The sequence below is a fragment of the Tachyglossus aculeatus genome, chromosome 21 (genome assembly GCF_015852505.1).
Source record: "Tachyglossus aculeatus isolate mTacAcu1 chromosome 21, mTacAcu1.pri, whole genome shotgun sequence".
Classification (NCBI taxonomy): Eukaryota; Metazoa; Chordata; class Mammalia; order Monotremata; family Tachyglossidae; genus Tachyglossus; species Tachyglossus aculeatus.
In genome coordinates, this window is record NC_052086.1 from 53,872,334 (window position 1) to 53,895,420 (window position 23,087).

At 50.9% G+C, this 23,087-nt stretch overlaps 1 protein-coding gene across 1 annotated transcript in view; it reads right to left on the minus strand.

Annotated features, from left to right (window-relative positions):
- ALKBH5 (alkB homolog 5, RNA demethylase) overlaps positions 1-20,237 on the minus strand; it is a 31,520-nt gene extending 11,283 nt beyond the window's left edge. Inside the window, exons 1-4 of the mRNA XM_038762786.1 lie at positions 19,794-20,237; positions 19,560-19,707; positions 18,512-19,406; positions 2,895-2,975 (exon numbers count right to left, since the gene is read on the minus strand). Of these exons, the coding sequence (XP_038618714.1) occupies positions 2,895-2,975; positions 18,512-19,406; positions 19,560-19,707; positions 19,794-20,237 (1,568 nt within the window). The remainder of the gene's footprint in view (positions 1-2,894; positions 2,976-18,511; positions 19,407-19,559; positions 19,708-19,793) is intronic.
- Between the last annotated feature and the right edge of the window lie 2,850 nt (positions 20,238-23,087).

Here is a 23,087-nt window from a genome sequence, read left to right on the forward strand (position 1 = left end):
ATGAAATTCTGGAACAGTCTCCTAGCATCAAGGCTATGCTCACCTCAATAAAGCTATGCCAGCGGGTACATGGGAAGGCAGGGAGGGACGGCATGATACCCGAACAGCTGAGACTGGAAAACCAAGGAGGGCAGGGGAAACATTTTAAGGACATGGTAAAAACAAATCCTTAGACGATGCTGCGGTGCATCCCAGCTGAGAGCTAGGAGTCAACTGCTGATGAGAGACTAGCATGGTGCACTGCCATTAAGGAAGGACATGGTGAGGGGGCAGGGAGGGGCAAAGAATAAGGAAAGCCAATGGTATTTATTGAGTACTTACTGTGTGCAAAGCACTGTACTAAGTGCTTGGGAAAGTACCACCATATGAGAGAATTGGTAGACCTATTCCCTGCCCATGAGCTTAAAGCAACATTTTTGTTCACTTGATTTAGCCCACATTGGTCTTTTCAACCATACTTGTGCTCGCAGATGAATTTCACTGTCAGTAGTATCTTCCTCACAGTGTGTGTATGTATTATATAATTTACCCGTTCAGATTACTCCTGTATAATCACCCGCTGTAGTCACCTGGATGAGTTTTCCAACCTTTTGTGAGAGGGTGAGGGGATATTCTGTCATACACAGCTCCAAACTGTTAGAAACCCTGCTACCCATCCACGGGGCTCCCATGCTAATACAAACATTAGCCCCAAGACGAAGGGGCTGGTGAGGCTTGAAGACAGTGGGAGAATACCCACAGAGTGTTGTCTGCAGCATCCCCCGCTTCTCCCCGCCATGGCTGTGTCCTGGCTGCCACCTCAAGGGTGGCCGGGGAAAATACCCAAGCATTTTCACATATCTTCTACCCTCAGCAGCCCGGGAGATTGGGGGGAACAGACATCACCCTTCCATTTTCTAGATGGGAAAAGTGAGGCACAGAGAGGCTAGTTCTTTCTCTCCCTGTACCTTGGAGAAACAGGAAGGAAAGTTACAACTCCTCAGCTCTAGGCATGGGCCAACGGCACAAGAGCTGGCAGTGCCGGGGACTGAGTTTGGGTGACAGAGCCATGACTGGAATTCTAGCTTTCGTTTCAAGTCCGGGGTTCTCAGAACCAAAAGCATTTCAGTATTTCTGCCAGCTGAGGCAGCCATCAATATGGAGGATGATAATAATAATAATAATAATAATAATAATAATAATAATAATGATGGCATTTATTAAGCACTTACTATATGCAAAGCACTGTTCTAAGCGCTGGGGAGGTTACAGGGTGATCAGGTTGTCCCACGGGGGGCTCACAGTCTTAATCCCCATTTTACAGATGAGGTAACTGAGGCACAGAGAAGTTAAATGACTTGCCCAAAGTCACACAGCTGACAATTGGCAGAGCCAGGATTTGAACCCATGACCTGACTCCACTGAGCCACGCTGCCCACCTTCTGTTTTCTAACATGCAAATCCTCGCTCTGAGTGGCACCCCCAAAGAATGAACAGAGAGCACATCGGTCCCCAACAGAAACCAGTCACCTGGAGGTGGTCAGGTGTTTTCGCTTGGCTATACTTGACTCTGAATAACCAGAACCTTCAAGTGATACAAGAGACAGGAGCAAGTAATTCTAAAAGAGTCAACAGACCTTTCGAGACCCCGGCTTTGTACAGAATGACTCGGTAGAGCACTATGTCTCGTCTATCTCGCCGCTGACGTCTCATCCACATCCTGCCTCTAGCCTGGAACACCCTCCTTTTTCATATCTGACAATTACTCTCCCCATCTTCTAAGCCTTACTGAAGGCACATCTTCTCCAAGAGGCCTTCCCTCACTAAGCCCTCATTTCCTCTTTTCCACTCCCTTCTGTTCTCTTTATTCACCTCTGCTCCCCCCGAGCCCTGCAGCCCTTATGTACATATCTGTAATTTATTTATATTAATGTCTGTCAGCTCGCTGTGGGCAGGGAATGTGTCCATTATATTATTGTGTTGTACTCTCCCAAGTGCTTAGTATAGTGCTCTGCACACGGCAGGCACTCAATATGACATTTACTGGGCACGTACACTGTGCAGAGCACAACAGAGTTTGTGGATATGACCCCTGCCAATCAGGCAGGATGTAAGATCCTCTTTGTCCACCTACTTTGAGAATAGGATGGTGACTTCCTCACTCGACATGCTTAAAATATACCTAAAATAACTTGAAACCCGGAAGAGTGGCTCTCAGCAGCAGCCACAAATTGATGTCTAAACACACAGAATCACAGCTTTGCTTATCCCCAGCTGTTTCCAAACAAGTTTGGTAAAGTGTACTTGCAAGAGAGTGATTTGCAAAAGATGACTACTCCAGTAGAGAACAGAGTTTGCACTTGGAAGACTGAAACGGTTTACAAGTCGGACAGCCTTCAGAGTGACAAAGAAAAATTACTGGTGCAAGGGCAAAAAAAACAACTACAAGGCAATCAGCCTCCAAAATGGGAAGTTACAAATACCCTATAGATGAAATTTTAAGTAAATCTTTTTTAGTGTTGTAGTGGTTTTCTGATTGGATAATTGCTAGAGTATCTGCTGTTAATATTTGTTCAAATACTTTTTAAGTTACAGAGTCAATGGCTTCACCTGAGCCTTTTCCTACAAGCACGAAGCTCTTCAAAGAAGCCCCAAGTCTCCTTCCAGCACAGAGAGTATCCCCACGACATGGCTCACAGGCTTCCCACGGCACTCCTAATTCCACCTATTATGAATCGCAACTCTCAACTCCTAGATGAAGAAGTAGTCCCCTCCCGCCCTCGGGCTTACGAATCGCTGAAGACAAGCACCCCTCAGCCTTCCAAGTAACCCATTTCCCCAGAAACAGTTCAGCGGGCAGGAAAACTGAACAAATGACTGAAGATGGAAGCATCTAGATGTACAGGGGCACTCACTTTCGAAGGATGATGACGGCTCGCCGCTCCCTGATGTCCTGTGGCCGTATGCAGTGGGTGATTTCATCGGCTGCATATCCACTGAAAGAAAAAAAATATTACATGCTGTTAGCGGCTGGGGTTGGAGGAGAACAAGGAGGTAGAGGAATGTCATTTAACTGGACCAGGATTCTCTTTCCCGTTTCCTGTGGTTTTCTAAAAATACATCCTGTGCTGTTCAGGAAGCAAATAGAATGGTAACTCGAATCAACTTTTGCTTTAAAAAATAGTTTCCTTGGAACACGAATAGGCTTTTTTTTTTTCTTTCCTGGAGCTGGATTTGAGAAGTCCATGTACTCTGTGGAACAGCTGGAACTATTCAGAGTGTTTAGTGTGCAACATGTATAGGAGCAGTGCGGCCTAGTACAGAGAGCACAGGCTTGGGAGTCAGAGGCCGTAGCTACTTAGCTCTGCCACTTTTTTGTTGTGTGACCTTGGGTGAGTTGTTTAACTTTTCTGTTATCTGTAAAATGGGGATTAAGTACTCGTTCTCCCTCCTATTCAGGGGGCTTCATGTGGTACAGGGGCTGCACCTGAGCCAATTAACTTATACCCACTCCATTGCTCTGCACAGAGTAAGCACTTTAAATAACTCAATTGCCACCCCCCTGCCTTCAGCAACTCCCCTTTCTGGCCCTCACTCTGTTGCCTGAACTGCCCCCCCACCTAAATAGAAGTCCACCATCTCCCCATTCCTCAAAACCTCTCAATGATTGCCCATCCACCTCCGCACCCAGAGGAAATTCCTTACCACCGGCAATAAGGCACGATCAGCTCTCCCTCATCTCCCACTACATCCCAGCCTGCACGTTTCGGTCCTCTAGCCCCCAATCTCCTTCTTCACTGCATCTCAATCTCACCGCCATCGTCCCCTTGCTCACATCCTCCTCCTGCCTGAAATTCCCTCCTCACTTAACAATCTACAGACCACCATGCTCCCCATCCAGGCCTTCTGAATAACCTTTCATCTCCACACTTTGGTCACCCTCCTGGCTGTGTCACTCATGCCTATGGATGTGTACTCCAACACTCAGCCCACCTCCAACCCCAAAGCACTGATGCACATATGTGCTACTTCCTCTACCTGTAATTTATTTTAATATCGGTCCCCCCGACTTGACTGTAAGCTCCTATTATCTGATACTCCCAAGAGCTTACTACAGTGAACACCGCACACAGCAAACACTCAATACTCGACTCGACACTTGGACTGTGAGCCCCATGTAGGACAGGAACAGTGTCCTATATGACTGCCTTGTATCTGCCCCAATGCGCAGAACAGTGCTTGGCACACAGTAAGTGCTTGATAACCATCATACCATCAAGCAGGGAATGTGACTGTTTATTGTTACACCGTACTCTCCCAAGCACTCAGTACAGTGCTCTGCACACAGTAAGCACTCAATAAACATAACTGACCCATTCACAAGCAGAGGAGGTGGGGGGGGGGGGGGAGGGGAGGGGAAGGCGGTAAAGAAACCAAAAACAGAACACAGAAATTCCCTCCCAACCCCCTAAACTTTTCCACTTCCCAAGGAAGCGGGCGCAGGCAAACAAGTTTTGTTGCTGAGTCATTAGGGCCCAGTAGGCGCATGAGGTCCAGAGGGAATTTGATGAAACTGTTTTTCAGGAAAATTCCCGTATTTAGGGGGACCTGAGCCTTGAAAAGACAGCTGCATTTGGGCAATTTTCAAAACCACCACCATTCTGGAGAATTTATTTACTTTCAGTGTACTGCATAATTAAAGACTGCTTGCAGGCCAGGAATCGTACTTTGTACAGCTAATTTCTTTTCCCCTTAGTGAAAGAAGATGAAGCTTGACTGTCCCCTTTCACCTCACTGTGAGGGGATGTTATAAAACCAACTTGCACTCATGTGCCAGATGCTCTTTCTGAACGGTGCTCCCACAGGCAAGGAGGGGACCCCTCCTCATGGACTCAGCTCCTGGAGGAGCTTCATAGGTGACCGTCTTTCTTCCTCCCCCTTGACACGCACACCCGTCAGGCTGATGGAAAACTTCATCCTCCATCTCTCTCTGCTTTAAACTTCTTCTCAGATTTTGATAGGAGCCTATCAGGATACTTCAAAATATTTTGAACTACGTGCTTTGGCAAATGATGTGTTTGTCCTATGTTCTCTCCTTGGAGGCAGCTGAAGTCCCAATTTCCTTCCTCATCTTTTGGCTGTGAGACATGTGTGAGAAATGAATTGCTGGGTTGGAAGGGATGGGGAACAATTTTTTTAAAAAAATTGGTATTTGTTAAGAGCTAACTATGTGCTAGGCACTATTCTAAGTGTAGGGGTAAGTACAAGATAATCATGGTGGCCACAGTCCATGTCCCACAGGGGACTCAGTCTTAATCCCCATTTTACAGATGAGGGAGCTGAGGCACAGAGAAGTGAAGTGACTTCCCAAGGTCACCCACCAGACAAGTGGCAGAGCTGGGATTAGAACCCAGATCCTTCCGACTCCCACGCCAACTAGACCACAATGCTTCTCTACTTCTAGGCTCAGGTGATTCAGCAGTGGTAGTGTTCCGTAATAACTGGCTTGGCCACAGGACAACAAAGACACTTGAAGAAGATCTGGTCTTGCAAGGGTGAAGGACTAAAACAAATAAATAAATAGAGAAAGACGAGTTCTGGCCTTGGTGCGATACAGACAGCTACAGCATTCATTCCTCACACATGCCTCACAGCTGAAAGATGGGGAAGAAAATTAGGGCTTCAAGCTGCCTTCAAGGAGAGAACACAAGAGAAATACGTTATCTCCCAAAACACAGAGTACAGGCATGACCCCAGGTTACTGCCACCACACGACATGCATGCTTCAGATCCAGCGGTTAGGACTTGCTACCTGACCTCAGGGTCACAGCCACCTCACGATACAGCCCTCGTGGCCTGCCAACAGGATAACCCAATGCACCACTGCAAGACGCTAAGCAGAAGTGACGGTCTCTCCATCAGCTAAGGTTTGAAGATGACAAAGTTGAGCGTCAATTTTAAAGAACGCATGTTTGCACGAGAACAGGAGGGAGAGAAAACTTCAGAGCAGTGAAGGTGTGCTCGGAAGGAGTTGGCTTGCTTACAAGAGTTTTGTGAGGAATTTGTCCAGTTTAGGTTGAATGGTCTTCTTGCCTTCTTAGAGTTTAAAAAACCCCACTACCAGTCGGCAGAACAAGCTTCTACTTCGGCAAATTTGGCAAAGATTCACAGCCATGTAACTCCTCATTTAAGTTGATGCTGTGGGGTTATGCTTTTAATTACTTTAGGATAAAGTTAAGTGAGGCTTAAGGTAACAGTATTTAGCACAAAGGAATTTTATATTTTCCCAGGGGACTTGGCACAGTGTAGGTCGGTGGAAAACCACACCCCACAATTCATCCGCTTCTTGGAGGAACACATTACCGCTGTCCTGAGGGGTAAACCTGGAGAGCTTGTCTAGAAGCACGGAGCGCTAGCAGTGTGGCCTAGTGGGTAAAACACAGATTTGGGAGTCAGAGGACCTGGGTTCTAATCCCAGCCCTGCCATTTGCCTGCTGTATAACCTTGGGCAAAGTCACAACTTCTCTGGGCCTCAGGTTTCTCAACGGCAATATGGGCATTCCTACTTATACACTACTGGACTATACCACTACTACTTATCCTGTGAGCCCCGTGTGGGTCAGGGACCCTATCCCACCTAAATTAACTTGTATCTAACCTAGCACCTAGAACAGTGCTTGACCCACAGTAAATGCTTAACAAATACCCGTAAAACATAAATAAATACCACTAGTTGATAGACAGCCACCTTTTGAATAGTACAGATAAGCAAAGAGGATACAATGAGGTTAGTGCTTTTCTTTGGTCCTCACTCTGGGTAACAGACCTGGCAGATTAGTCATTAAGGCCTCTGCCTTCTTAGCTCAGTTCCGGCACTCTTTCCTAGAGCAGCAATTTAAGGTCAAAACTAGAGCAGCAACTTAAGGTCAAAATGTTACGCCCCGGGTGGCAGTTCCTGCAGCAGCGCTGGAGGCTGTGGGGGTGTGCTGCCGCAGAGCTGAATGCAGCCGAGGCGGCAGTAATCAATTGGCCTTGCTGGGGGAAAACGCGTTGATCCGTCAGGACGCAAGCAGTGCCCGCCTGGGTCAGCCCTTCAGTCCATCCAACCCTGGATTCGGTCCTCGACAGTTGTGACAGGAATAACAGGTCGCTCTCCTTCATTTGTTATGTTTTAAGCTCAGTTGCCAAGGTTATTAGCCAAGCCCAATCTCCCCACTGCACAGGAGTCTCGTTAAACCAAAAACAAAACACCGCCCCCTCGCCACCCCCGGAAAAACAAAAACAAAAAAATCTTGACGTCTCCCTTCAATTTCAACCTCCCAGGGGTGGGGGTGTTTCAAATGCCATCATTATTATTATTCAAAGGAAGTCTCGCAGGCCAGCCAAGATCCCTAGTCACTCACCTCCGCCCCATCGCTCCACCTCATTTCCCTTTCTCTCAGGGGGATTATCTCGCTTCAGGCTACTCTCCACTTGAGAGCAGGAGGGCCATGCCCACATCCTGAATTCTCCCCCCTCTAGACTGTAAGCTGGTTGTGGGCAGGGAATGTTTATTGTTATACTGTACTCTCCCAAGTGCTTAGTACAGTGCTCTGCACACAGTAAGCGCTCAATAAATGCGACTGACTGACATCCTACCCAGTCAGCAAAGCCCAGCCTGAAAGAGGAGTGAGTGGGTTGAAGGGATTTGCCACCACTGTTGGGAGCCTACCCACAGAACCCAGCCTGCCTAGTCTCCTCTTGGCTCCAGGGGTGGGGTGGGGGGGCAAACAAGGGGAGGAAAGGGGTCAGAAGGGGTGCTGTCCTGCCCCCACAGACCAAAGAGCCTTACCAGGGCCCAGAACCTTTAAGCAACTCACACGCTTAACTCATCAGGGGTTGAAAAGGGCTGATTAGGAGGCAGACAAATCCTAGGGTCCACCAGGAGGAGAATGAGAGTCAGCAACAAATGCTGTGATTGCCAAACTCACCACAGCTAGAATGCATCCTCACGAGTAGGGATATTCTGCATTAGCAAGGATTTCAAAGTAAATAGGCCCAGGTTTAATCCCCATGCTTTTTAAGGACCGAGAAAACAGCGCCGTTCAGAGAAAAGCGGGGAAAATTAAAAAGATTAAAGGAATGGGGGCGGGGCAGAAGGTTCTGATGATGACAGACTAAAGAGGTTGGGACCACTGTAACGTAGAGAAGGGGGACCAAGTGACTTAACGGTTTACAAATGCATGAAGGGCTTTTTCCAGGGAAGATGCTGATCAGTGGTTCTGCCTGTGCTCATTCAGAGGATGGAATAAGAGGAGCCAATTGGATGATCAGGGTGATAAGACACTGAAACGGGCTTTCAAGATTGGGTTTGGCGTCTCCATCCCTGAAGCTGATTCCTGCCAGCTAGAACCAGTTTGTCAACAGGACGGGAGCGGTCGACTGAACTCAAAATTCCCTCTCCAACACGGGGTCGCTCGCCGTTCCGCCGGCTTGCCGCTGGATGCGAGGAGGGAGCATTTTCCCTTCACGATAATGTCGTTAGACCCCTTCAGGGTTACTTTCCAGTGCTTGCCCATCCTTCAAGCCTCATGTCTGCCTCAGCCACGGGCAAATTTCCTGTTGCCTTTATCCTAGGTGACAGTAAACAAGTTTTATGAAGGGCATTAAAGCTTATCAGGATTCTCTTATGGCAGACCTTGGCTTTAAGCACTGAAGACTCCATTAGGGCACCAATTTTTACTCAGACATTCCATCCCCTTAACTGTTTAAGGGGATGAAGCTACTCAGTCCTCATTCTGAACTCTGCTTTGGAAAATGGCACACATGGAGCAGACTAGGGTTATTTATTGCTCCAGAACTTGTCTGAATGAAGCCCGGTGCCAATTTGAACCTAGATTAGTCCTCCAGCTAACGCACTCTGAAGAATATAGGTGTTTTTGCTATTTATCTTCTGAAGTGGTGAGGAGGGAGACTTAAGGGCCTGTCCACCTGTGAGGCCCTGGAGTGGGCTAACAGCGAGGGCACTGCAAGTCTCTTCAGTTTTCCCAAGTCATCGCTTGGCCCTACGCCTCCAGCCCCTTCTTCCGGGCTCAATGGCTTGGAGAACTGAGAGCCAAGAGGGGGCTTGACTCGATGTCATATCCACCGTTACTGACACCCTGCTGCGTGGGAGGCGTGAGGTTTGGGTCTTCAACCGCTCCTCCACGATTACCCTCACATGCAGAGACCAAAATTTCCCGCTCCGGCAGGACCGGGACCTGTAGCTGTCTCAGCCTGCCTTCCCACCCTCCCTCCTTCCCTCCGCAGTGCTGGGCCGACGGCTGACTTCTCTTTCTTCACCCCACTAGCCTGCCGGGCATAGAGAGGGCAAGAGACATCTAGGTCCCTGGGGGAAGTGGGCTGGATTTAAATAAACTAAATGAAGGTGGTGATCTCAGGTGGAAGTCATCTGCACATTACCCCGACACTAAAAACAAATGCATGCACCCACATCCCAAGCCAGCAGGAGGGGAGGCTTTTGTGATTTTTTTTTCCTCCTCTTCCAGATACGGAGGTCAAAAGATTTTGCTCCTAACGTCCCCAGCTTCGCAGACAACCACACGCGCTAAGGTCCCCACCCGTGTCCCCTACGTTCCACGGAAACTGCCCTCTCAAAGGTCACCAATGACCTCCTGCTTGCCAAATCCAACGGGTCCTACTCTATCCTAATCCTCCTCGACCTCTCAGCTGCCTTTGACACTGTGGACCACCCCCTTCTCCTCAATACGCTATCCAACCTTGGCTTCACAGACTCCGTCCTCTCCCGGTTCTCCTCTTATCTCTCCGGCCGTTCATTCTCAGTCTCTTTTGCGGGCTCCTCCTCCCCCTCCCATCCCCTTACTGTAGGGGTTCCTCAAGGGTCAGTTCTCCGTCCCCTTCTGTTCTCTATCTACACTCATTCCCCTGGCGAACTCATTCGCTCCCACGGATTCAACTACCATCTCTCCCACGGATTCAACTACCATCTCTACGCTGATGACACCCAAATCTACATCTCCTCCCCTGCTCTGTCTCCCTCCCTCCAGGCTCGTATCTCCTCCTGCCTTCAGGACATCTCCATCTGGATGTCTGCCCGCTATCTAAAACTCAACACGTCCCAAGACTGAACTCCTTGTCTTCCCTCCCAAACCCTGCCCTTGCCCTGACTTTCCCATCTCTGTTGACGGCACTACCATCCTTCCCGTCTCACAAGCCCGCAACCTTGGTGTCATCCTCGACTCCGCTCTCTCGTTCACCCCTCACATCCAATCCGTCACCAAAACCTGCCAGTCTCACCTCCGCAACATCGCCAAGATCTGCCCTTTCCTCTCCATCCAAACCGCTACCCTGCTGGTTCAATCTCTCATCTTATCCCGGCTGGATTACTGCATCAGCCTCCTCTCTGATCTCCCATCCTCCTGTCTCTCCCCACATCAATCTGTACTTCATGCCGCTGCCCGGATCGTCTTTGTGCAGAAATGCTCTGGGTATGCTACTCCCCTCCTCAAAAATCTCCAGTGGCTACCAATCAACCTATGCATCAGGCAAAAACTCCTCACTCTCGGCTTCAAGGCTGTCCATCACCTCGCCCCCTCCTACCTCACCTCCCTTCTTTCCTTCTCCAGCCCAGCCTGCACAGTCCACTCCTCTGCCGCTAACCTCCTCACTGGGCCTCGTTCTCTCCCATCCCACAGTCGACCCCCGGCCCACATCCTCCCCCTGGACTGGAATGCCCTCCCTCCGCACATCCGCCAAGCTAGCTCTCTTCCTCCCGTCAAAGCCCTACCGAGAGCTCACCTCCTCCGGGAGGCCTTCCCAGACTGAGCCCCGTCCTTCCTCTGCCCCTCCTCCCCCTCCCCACAGCACCTGTATATATATATATGTTTGTACATAATTATTACTCTATTTAATTATTTTACTTGTACATAGTTATTCTATTTTATTTTGTTAATCTGTTTTGTTTTGTTGTCTGTCTCCCCCTCCTGTGAGCCCACTGTTGGGTAGGGACCGTCTCTATATGTTGCCAACTTGTACTTCCCAAGCGCTTAGTCCAGTGCTCTGCACACAGTAAGCGCTCAATAACTACGATTGAATGAATGAATAAGGTCACATGCACTCAGATAGAGGCAAGGCAATAAAGCACCTCTATCACCTTGGAAAAAAAACCCACCAAAACAATCTGCTACCAGACTCCTGCTGGTCTCCCTCAGTGCTCTGAGCTCTACCCTGGTTATGTATCTCTCCTGTCCGGGGATAAAAGTGCTACTGTCATTATTCGTCTTCACATGAGATGGTTTGAGGAGGGGATCAGGCAAATACAGAGCTGGAATTCTCTCAATGACAGTTATACAACCACTCAGTCTAAAATGGATGGCCCAGAAACTTTTATATAATATTTATACTCCATATTCAAAGCCTGTTGAAAGAGTAGGCAACACATCTGCTGGCTCTTTTGTCTTCCATTTACTCCTTTAGAGACCAGAAACCATTAGCTGGGGGTGGGGAGGGGGAGAGGAGGGGAGGAGCAAAAAAAAAAAAAAAAAAAACCAAAACAAAAACCAAACACACAACCAAAAACAGGTTCTAGCTGGAGGCACAACCGAGGTTCTCTCTGGATGCTAAGCTCTGAAGTGATATCACTTCGTCTGTTGTTGTCAGTGGCGTCCACACTCGAGTCTTCCTAGCACATGAGCCATCTGTCCTACTTTTTGAACTATTTTAAGACAAACGCTAAATTTTGCTATCCGTCAGCGGTATGCGATCAGCTCTTGGCCCTGAAGGGGTCTGCACAGGTTGAAGAAACCATCTTGCAAAAAGTCAGTATTTGTAAATACGACTTCTGCTGTAAGATCTCCTTCTCCGATCCCCACTGCTGATGCCACAGCTGGACTATTTTATGAATGGATCACCTTTTCCTTTTAAAGAGATGCTTCCAATGCCAAAGCCTCTGGATGCATACACGGTGACAGCAGAGAAATCTAGTTGTGATGCAGAACAGCACCGGGCAATTAATTACATTAGTAAATACAGAGTTTGGTTTCTTCACAAGGATGTGTCACATTCAGACCAAGTGAGCTATCAATCTTAGCAGGAAGATGGTTCTAAGCTGATGTGAGCGGGGAAAGTAATTTAATTCCTCAGGGAAATGGTGAGTTAAATAAGTTGACCCTCTCCTTCCTAATGGCTAACATTTGGAGAGCTGAATAAGAGAAAGAGATGGGAGACAGACTTACAGGGGCTAAATTAGTAAGTGGTTGCACATTCAAAGGGCCATCTCAAATTAGCTTTAGAAGTGAGCAAGGATGCAGGTCATAAGAAACCTTTAGAAATAAAAATAAGTGACTGCTTAGTAGAGAATCGCTCACTACCCTCCCCATAATATTCAGAAACCAATAACTGCAGATACCTATTAACCACAAAACTCCTCTGATACGATCACTTCCGCAAAAGCCGGCAGTGTTTACTAGAGACACCACAGGTACGAGGCTCGGCCTCCAGTTTCCATCTTCGCTTTCCCTACCAGTTTCGAATTCTTAATTCCAACCGCTGACTCACAGAGGTGGCGGGACCGAGATTCGACCCCGGCAGGATTGAAAATATTCCACGCGTTTTTAGCAGCATCTAGAATTTTCGGGAGGCTTTTGGGAAACGTTTAGATTTCCCCAACTGCAGCGTGGGTCCACTTTGAGTAGAGAATGCATCACACCGGTTAGAAAGAGGCAGGATCACAAGAGTTAAGAAGATGCCTGGGAACAGAAATTTGGAAATCCACATCCGAGTTCTGGCCTAGAATGTTCTCCGGGCTCGTTCGTAGTGTATGCCGATGCTGGATGATGCCGCAACTGTGGCTTTGCCACTCGCTCGCTGCGTGACCTTGGGCGAGTCACTTAACATCTCTGTGCCTCAGTTGCCTCATCTGTAAAATGGGGATGAAAATCCTCCTCCCTCCAATTTCGACTGTGAGCTCCACATGGGACAGGGACTGAGTGAAACCTGATAAACCTGGATCTACCCCAGTGCCTAGAATAGTGATTGACACAAAGTACGCACTGGAAAAGTACCACAGGTTCGTTGTGGTGTCCGCTACTGTTTTTCCATGTGCTCGAGGGAGGTGCCGAACGGCATCTGCATTACAAACTCACGGGCTCCTTAATGCAACTGTCAGGAAGCCGGGAAGCAGGGTGGCTTAGTGGATAGAGCAAGTGCCTGTAAATCAGAGGTCCTGGGTTCTAATCCCCATTCCTTATACCTGCCTGCTGACTGACCTTAGGCAAGTCACTTCACTTCTCTGTACCTCAGTTACCTCATCTGTAAAATGGGGATTAAGACCGAGCCCCATGTGGGACGGGGACTGTGTCCAACCTGGTAAGTTTGTATCTACCTACCCCAGCACTCGGTACGGTGCCCGACACTTAGAAAGCACTTAACAAGCACCACAAAGAACGACAACACGAACTGTCATACCATAATCTAGATTGGACGATTTAGCACAATAAGAGGGTTAAGTTCTCCATAGCCTTCCCTCAATGATGAAACTGTGTCAGTGCCTTCTGGTGTCTAGCTATTAGGAAGCCCTTTAGTGAGTCAGCTGAAACTAGCGACTCCCTAAAATAAAGGCAGTTTAATATTACAGGCAGCTCCAACCAGAGAACAAACCAGATCGTAAGCATCCAATTTCCTCTCTTCAACAGGACTCCTGGGGTACGTAGCCTTCAAACTAGTAATAATAATAATAATGGTACTTCTTAAGCGCTTACTATGTGCCAAGCACTGTTCTAAGCACTGGGATAAATACAAGTTAATCAGGGTGGACACAGCCCCTATCCCACATTGGGCTCACGCAAACCTCATTTTTTACAGATGATGCAGCTGAGGCACAGAGAAGTTAAGTGACTTCCCCAATGTTTCACAGCAGTCAAGTCGTGGAGTTGGGATTAGAACCTGTGACCTTTTAATTCCCAGGCCCATGCTCTAGCCCCTAAACCACGCTGGTTCCCAGACTGAGCCCCCTTTTCCTCTGCTCCTCCCGCCTCTGCTCTGCCCCAAGCACTTGTGTGTGTGTATATATATATATATATATATATATATATATATATATATATATTTATTATTTTACTAATGATGTGCATATATCTATAATGCTATTTACTTGTATTATGCTATTGATGCCTGTCTGTTTTGTTGTCTGCCTCCCCCCTTCTGGACTGTGAGCCGGTTGTTGGGTAGGAACTGTCTCTGTTGCTGAATTGTCCTTTCCAAGCGCTTAGTCCAGTGCTCTGCACACAGTAAGTGCTCAATAAATATGACTGAATGATTGAATGAACTGTCTCTAAAGTCTGCTGTTTACTACAAGCCAATCTCGCATCTCCATTAAGCAAGTAGAATCTAGTTCTGGTTATGCAGCCATACCAAGTCCACAACACTTGGATTTAAAATAGTTGAACGGAATCCCAAACCTTTGCCCGAATGCTTTTTCAGAAGAACAGGGAGGCAAAACACTCCCCTCGGAGCTGTTATCTTCCCACATGGAAACGACCTTTATAATTTCCCCTTGGGGTTTAGGGCTAACTGATTCCTTCAGTAGAAACCAAAATTCCGGCGTTTGGGACCCCTGCTCCTCAACGGGACTAAGTCATTCTTCTAACCTCAGATTATGCTAAAATCCCCAAGGCCCGTTCTTAGAATGAAAACACACTTACACACGCCTAAATCAATCTACCCTGGCTTGTGGTATTTGAACGGTTAAGAACTGTCAGGTGTGGAAAAGTTATTTGTTGCATTTAAAAAAAAAGGTGGCCGGGGGGGGGGGGAGGACCTCAAGATACTCCACAGCCCTGAGCTACCGCTAGGTCATAGAGGATCCCAACTAACAAAAAAAGAGGCCAAAAAGCAGCTAATTCTACCGCTAGGCCATATAGGATCCCGTTTATCAGCCCACCGTTGGGTAGGGACCGCCTCTCTATGTTGCCAACTTGTACTTCCCAAGCGCTTAGTACAGTGCTCCGCACACAGTAAAGTGCTCAATAAATACGATCGATTGATTTAACAAAAAAGGAGGCCGAAAAGCAGCTAATTCAGCGCTGAACCGTGGCGGCTCTCTAAATGTTCCCGACAGGATGCTAAAGTGACTATGTATTCTATGTATTTTATTTTGTTAATATGTTTTGTTCTCTGTCTCCCCCTTCTAGACCGTGAGCCCGCTGTTGGGCAGGGACCGTCTCTATATGTTGCCAACTTGTACTTCCCAAGCGCTTAGTCCAGTGCTCTGCACACAGTAAGCGCTCAATAAATACGATTGAATGAATAAGTGCAGCTGATGGGGTGGGGGCTGTTGTAAGGCAATGTAATTATCCACTCTGCAATCTGGCCGGGACAGCCGGGTTAACACCTTCTTACAAAGCTTCACTGCATCTTTCCTCCGGCTACACGAGAGTTTAAGGTGGATCTCTATAGGTTGCCAACTTGTACTTCCCAAGCGCTTAGTACAGTGCTCTGCACACAGTAAGCGGTCAATAAATATGATTGAATGAATGAATGAATCCTGTGGCCCGATCCCCTTACCTTGTCTGACAGGCTGCCTCCAACCGGGGCGGCGGGGGAGGGAGGAAGGGAGGAGGGGAAAAAAAGGAAAAGGAGGAGAAGAGAAGGCCCCAGATTTTAGACTGTGAGCCCACTGTTGGGTAGGGACTGTCTCTATAGGTTGCCAATTTGTACTTCCCAAGCGCTTAGTACAGTGCTCTGCACACAGTAAGCACTCAATAAATACGATTGATGATGAATGATGATGATAAAGAAGGGGTTGCCTGGCCTCCAGGAGCCAGCCGGGATCCGCCCCGCTTGAGTGCGGTTCTCAGGTGTTGAAAAAAAAAAAGGATCGGGGCCCACCGGGGTGAGTGGGTCGGGGGGATCAATCAATCAATCTTTTTTATTGAGCGCTTACTGTGTGCAGAGCACTATACTAAGCGCTTGGGAAGTACAAGTTGGCAACATACAGAGACAGTCCCTACCCAACAGTGGGCTCACAGTCTAAAATGGTGGATGGTGGCGGGTCGGGGGTTGAAGGTGACGATTGGGAGGTAGACGGCAGCCATCCCTTCTCTGAACACAGAGAACACTGAGAAGCAGCGTGGCTCAGTGGAAAGAGCCCGGGCTTTGGTGTCAGAGGTCATGGGTTCGAATCCCAGCTCTGCTACGTGTCTGCCGTGTGACCATGGGCAAGTCACTTCACTTCTCTGAGCCTCATCTGTAAAATGGGGATTAAGACTGCGAGCCCCACGTGGGACAATCTGATCGCGCCTTGTGTTCTCCCCAGCGCTTAGGACAGTGCCTTGCACATAGTAAGCACTTAACAAATGCCATCATCATTATTATTATTACTATTTTATTTTGTTAATACGTTTTGTTTGCATATGTTTGTACAGACTGATTACTCCATTTTGCTCGTACACATTGACTATTCTACTTTGTTAATATGTTTTGTTCTGTCGTCCGTCTCCCCCTTCCAGACTGTGAGCCCGCTGTCGGGTAGGGACCGTCTATGTTGCCGACTTGTCCTTCCCAAGCGCTAAGTCCAGTGCTCTGCACACAGTAAGCGCCCAATAAATACGATTGATTGATTCTCTGAGCCTCACCTGTAAAATGGGGGTCAAGACTGCGAGCCCCACGTGGGACACTCTGATCGCCTCGCGTCCTCCCCAGCGCTTGGGACAGTGCTTTGCACATAGTAAGCACTTAACAAATGCCATCATCATTATTATTATTACTATTACTATTTTATTTTGTTAATAGGTTTTGTTTGTATATGTTTGTACAGACTGATTACTCTATGTTGCTCGTACACATTGACTACTCTATTTTGTTAATATGTTTTGTTCTGTCGTCCGTCTCCCCCTTCCAGACTGTGAGCCCGCTGTTGGGTAGGGACCGTCTACGTTGCCGACTTGTCCTTCCCAAGCGCTTAGTCCAGCGCTCTGCACACAGTAAGCGCCCAATACGATTGATTGATTCTCTGGGCCTCATCTGTAAAATGGGGATTGAGACTGCGAGCCCCACGTGGGACAATCTGATCGCCTTGTGTCCTCCCCAGCGCTTAACAAACGCCATCATTATTATTATTATTATCATTACTATCCCTCTCTCCCCAAATGCCATCATCATCATCGTTATTATTATCCAGCGCTTAGGGCAGCGCTCTGCGCATGGTAAGCGCTTAACAAACGCCATCATCATTATTATTATTGTCATTACTATCCCTCTCTCCCCAAATGCCATCATCGTTATCATTATTATCCATCCCTCCCTCCCTCCCTCCCTCCCCCCCTCCGCCGTCCAGTTTCACCAAGACTGCGAGCCCCCCGTGGGGTCGCCTCGTGTCCTCCCCAGCGCTTAGGGCGGCGCTCTGCGCATAGTAAGCGCTTACCAAACACCATCATCATTATTATTATTGTCATTACTATCCCTCTCTCCCCAAATGCCATCATCGTTATCATTATTATCCATCCATCCCTCCATCCCTCCCTCCCCCCCCGCCCGCCGTCCAGTTTCACCAAGACTGCGAGCCCCCCGTGGGATCGCCTCGTGTCCTCCCCAGCGCTTAGGGCGGCGCTCTGCGCATAGTAAGCGCTTACCAAACGCCATCATTATTATCATTATTATCATCATTACTATCCCTCTCTCCCCAAATGCCATCATCGTTATCATTATCCATCCATCCATCCCTCCCCCCCCGCCGTCCAGTTTCACCAAGACTGCGAGCCCCCCGTGGGATCGCCTCGTGTCCTCCCCAGCGCTTAGGGCAGCGCTCTGCGCATAGTAAGGGCTTAACAACCGCCATCATTATTATTATCATTACTATCCCTCTCTCCCCAAATGCCATCATCGTCATTATTATTATCCATCCATCCCTCCATCTCCCCCCCCCCCTGCCGTCCAGTTTCACCAAGACTACGAGCCCCAGGTGGGATCGCCTCGTGTCCTCCCCAGCGCTTAGGGCGGCGCTCTGCGCATAGTAAGCGCTTAACAAACGCCATCACTATTATCATTACTATCCCTCTCTCCCCAAATGCCATCATCGTTATCATTATCCATCCATCCATCCCTCCCTCCCCCCCCGCCGTCCAGTTTCACCAAGACTGCGAGCCCCCCGTGGGATCGCCTCGTGTCCTCCCCAGCGCTTAGGGCAGCGCTCTGCGCATAGTAAGCGCTTAACAAACGCCATCACTATTATCATTATTATCATTACTATCCCTCTCTCCCCAAATGCCATCATCGTTATCATTATTATCCATCCATCCCCCCCTCCCCCCCACGCCGTCCAGTTTCACCAAGACTGCGAGCCCCCCGTGGGATCGCCTCGTGTCCTCCCCAGCGCTCAGGGCAGCGCTCTGCGCATAGTAAGGGCTTACCAAACGCCATCATCATCATTATTATCGTCATCATTACTATCCCTCCGTCCCCAACTGCCATCATCGTCATTATCATTATTATCCATCCATCCCTCCCTCCCTCCCTCCGTCCGCCCGTCCGGTTTCACCTGAGCACGGTGACGCTGCCCCTCCTCACGGGCAGGAAGAGCACGGGCTCCGACACGCGGATGGGCTTGAACTGGAACTTGCAGCCGAAGCAGAGGGCCGAGTCGCTGAAGAAGGACACGGACACGATGGGCCGCTCGAAGATGTGGATGGGGTCCACGTGGGAGACGATGCAGCCGCCGGGCTGGTAGTCGTTGATGACGGCGCTGTCGACGAAGCCGTCGGGGATGACCCGGTGGGCCACCAGCTTGCGGATGACCAGCCGGTGCACCCAGGGCGGGATCTCGTCCACGTCGCCCGGCGGGTAGAGCCGCTCCTGGCCGGGCCCGCGCTTCTGCAGCTGGGCCCCGTACGTGTAGCCCTCGCCGAAGAAGTACTTGTTGCGCAGCGGGGCCCGGTCCACCGTGCGCTCGTTGTACAGGCCCTTCTCGGCCCGCGACACCACCTCGTCGATGCGGGCCTCGATCTTGGCGCACTCGTCCGGGCTGAACAGGCGCAGCTGGCGGATGCCGCTCTGCACCCGGCGGGCCTCCTCGGCCTGCGGGGGCTGGGCGGCGGCGGCGGGCGGAGGAGCAGGAGGGGCGGCCGGGTCCTGAGGCGGCGGCGGCGGCGGTTGCTGAGGCGACGGCGGCTCCTCCTCGCAGTCGCTCCGCTCCGAGTCCGAGTCCTCGCGGTACTTGCGCTTGTTGGCGGCGGCGGCGCCGGAGTCCCGCCAACTGAGGGACTTGAGCTTCTGCCGCAGGTCCGTGTAGCTACCGCTGCCGCTGCCGCCGCCTCCTCCGGCCATGGCGGGGCGGCCCCGGACCGACGTCTTCCTGCCGCTGCTGCTGCTGCTACTGGTGGGTGAGGCGGCGGGGCCCCGTCCGGCGGCTGCCCCCCCCCGCGCATGGCCCGCCCCTTCGGCCGCCTCACGCCGCCGTCGGGGGCCCCCCGGGGGAGCCGGCCCGCCCCCACCCCCCCCTCAGCCCGAGGCCAGCTTAGAGGCCTCCCGCGTTGGGCCGGGACGCTCCCCCGGGCCGCCTCCTCCTCATCCCGCGGGCCCGGCGGCACTTGCAAGGGCTCCCCGCGACGTCACGGCCCGGCCGACACTCTCCACAGACCTGAGGAGAGACCGCCCGTCGTCGTCGTCGTCGTCGTCGTCGTCGTCGTCGTCGTCGGCCGCGCCGCTGCGCAGGCGCCGGGAACGGCCGTTGCTCGCCTGGCGCGCATGCGCGAAGAGGCGGGGCCGATCGCGCGCGCGTCCGATCGCTGCGCGCATGCGCGGCGGGGCGGGTCCGATCTCGCCCGCGGCGGGGCGGGGTCCGTTCGCTGCGCGCATGCGCGGCGGGGCGGGTCCGATCGCGCCCGCGGCGAGGCGGGTCCGATCGCTGCGCGCACGCGCGGGGGGGCGGGTCCGATCGCGCGCGCGGAGAGTCCGATCGCTGCGCGCACGCGCGCCGAGGCGAGTCCGATCGCTGCGCGCACGCGCGCCGAGGCGAGTCCGACCGCTGCGCGCAGGCGCGCCGAGGCGAGTCCGATCGCTGCGCGCATGCGCGCCGAGGCGGGGCCGATCGCATGCAAGGCGAGCCCGATCGCCGGCCGCACGCGCGGAGAGGCGGGGTCCCATCGCGCGCGCATGCGCAGCGAGTCCGTTCCCGCGCGCACGCGCAACGAGGCGGGGGGCGCCCACCGCGCGCGCATGCGCAGCGAGTCCGTGCCCGCGCGCACGCGCAACGAGGCGGGTCCCATCGCACTCGCAGCGAGGTTGTTTGATTATGCGCGCACGCATGCGCACGCGAGTCCGTTCCCGCGCACACGCGCAGCGAGGTTGTTTGATCATGCGCGCACGCGCAGCAAGGCGGGTCCGATTCCCCCCGCCCCGTTCGGGCTACCCGCTCGGCTTTGACGCCTAAGAATAATAATAATAATAATGATGGTATTTGTTAGGCGCTTACTATGTGCAGAGCACTGTTCTAAGCGCTGGGGAGGTTACAAGGTAATCAGGTTGTCCCACAGGGGGCTCACAGTCTCAATCCCCATTTTACACATGAGGTAACAGAGGCCCAGGGAAGTTGTCACTTGCCCAAAGTCACACAGCTGACAATTGGTGGAGCCGGGATTTGAACCCATGACCTCTGACTCCAAAGCCCGTGCTCTTCCCACTGAGCCACGCAATCAATCGTATTTATTGAGCGCTTACTGTGTGCAGAGCACTGTGCTAAGCGCTTGGGAAGTACAAGTTGGCAACATATAGAGACGGTCCCTACCCAACAGTGGGCTCACAGTCTAGAAGGGGGAGACAGACAACAAAACAAAACATACTAACAAAATAAATAGAATAGATATGTACAAGTAAAATAGAGTAATAAATACGTGCAAACATATATTCAGGTGCTGTGGGGAAGGGAAGGAGGTAAGGTGGGGGGATCGTATTTATTGAGCGCTTACTGTGTGCAGAGCACTGGACTAAGCGCTTGGGAAGTACAAGTTGGCAACATCTAGAGCTGGTCGCTACCCAACAGTGGGCTCACAGTCTAAAAGGGGGGGACAGAGAACAAAACCAAACATATTAACAAAATAAAATATAATAGATATGTACAAGTAAAATAGAGTCATAAATACGTGCAAACATACATACAGGTGATGTGGGGAAGGGAAGGAGGTAAGGCGGGGGGGATGGAGGAGGGGGAGGGATCGTATTTATTGAGCACTTACTGTGTGCAGAGCACTGTACTAAGCGCTTGGGAAGCACAAGTTGGCAACATCTAGAGACGGTCCCTACCCAACAGTGGGCTCACAGTCTAGAAGGAGAAGCAGCGTGGCTCAGTGGAAAGAGCCCGGGCTTTGGAGTCAGAGGTCATGGGTTCAAATCCCGGCTCCGCCCATTGTCAGCTGTGTGACTTTGGGCAAGTCACTTGACTCCTCTGGGCCTCAGTTACCTCATCTGTAAAATGGGGATGAAGACTGTGAGACAACCCGATCACCTTGTCACCTCCCCAGCGCTTAGAACAGTGCTTTGCACATAGTAAGCGCTTAATAAATGCTATCATTATCACGGTTATCTCCTGCACTGGTACTTTCCAGATTATTATCATTAGAAGGGGGAGACAGACAACAAAACATATTAACAAAATAAAACAGAATAGATATGTACAAGTAAAATAAATAATAAATACGCGCAAACATATATACAGGTGCTGTGGGGAAGGGAAGGAGGTAAGGCGGGGGGGGGATGGAGAGGGGGAGGAGGGCGAGAGGAAGGAGGGGCTGTCTCTATATGTTGCCAACTTGGACTTCCCAAGCGCTTAGTCCAGTGCTCTGCACACAGTAAGCGCTCAATAAATACGATTGATTGATTGATTGATAATCCTGGAGGCCCGAGGGGTTGCCCTCCGCCACCTTGACTTGGCTGGGCCTGCGGGTCCCGGGTGGCGTTACCATGGTTACCGCCCCCGCCCCCCAACCGCCCCAATCTCCCTTAATACCCCGCCCCCTTCCCCGTCTCTCGATTTTCATTGGTTTAGAGGCGGCCGTGGGGGCGGGCCCGAGAGCGGCTTCCGGTAGCTGAGCAGTCAATCAAAGGGTCGCCAGCCGAGGGCGGAGAGGACCCCTCGGCGGCCGCGTAGGTGCCTGCCGCCTCCGCCTGTAAGAGATGGACGCGACGGGAGCCGAGCCCCCCGAAATCGTACTAGGGCATCGTCTCTGAGGGCAACCTGTCCTCAAGGGGACTCTCGGACTGGGCGGCCGCGACGGCGAACAGGCAGTCGGCGGGGCAGCCTTCGCCCCCCCCCCGCGACGTACCTCGGGCGACGTGCGCGCTCCCGACGGCGACGTCGGCGGGGCAGCCTTCTCCCCCCCGCTACGTAACTCGGGCGACGTGCGCGCTCCCGACGGCGGCGACGACGTGACTCGGGCGGCGTGCGCGCTCCCGACGGCCGCTGCGCGGGAGCGCGCCTGGAGACAGACAGCCCGTTACAGAATAATAATAATACTAATGATGATATTTGTTCATTCATTCATTCAATCGTATTTACTGAGCGCTTACTGTGTGCAGAGCACTGGACTAAGCGCTTAGGGGAGTCCAAGTTGGCAACATCTAGACACCAACAGCGGGCTCACAGTCTAGAAAGGGAAGACAGACAACAAAACAATTTGTTAATAATAATGATGGCATTCATTCATTCAATCGTATTTATTGAGCACTTACTGTGTGCAGAGCACTGGACTAAGCGCTTGGGAAGTCCAAGTTGGCAACATCTAGAGACCAACAGCGGGCTCACAGTCTAGAAGGGGAAGACAGACAACAAAACAATTTGTTAATAATGATGGCATTCATTCATTCAGTCATATTTATTGAGCACTTACTGTGTGCAGAGCACTGGACTAAGCACTTGGGAAGTCCAAGTTGGCAACATCTAGAGCCGGTCCCCACCCAACAGCGGGCTCACAGTCTAGAAGGGGAAGACAGACAACAAAACAATTTGTTAATAATAATAATAATAATGATGGCATTTATTCATTCAATTGTATTTATTGAGCGCTTACTGTGTGCAGAGCACTGGACTAAGCGCTTGGGAAGTCCAAGTTGGTAACATTCAT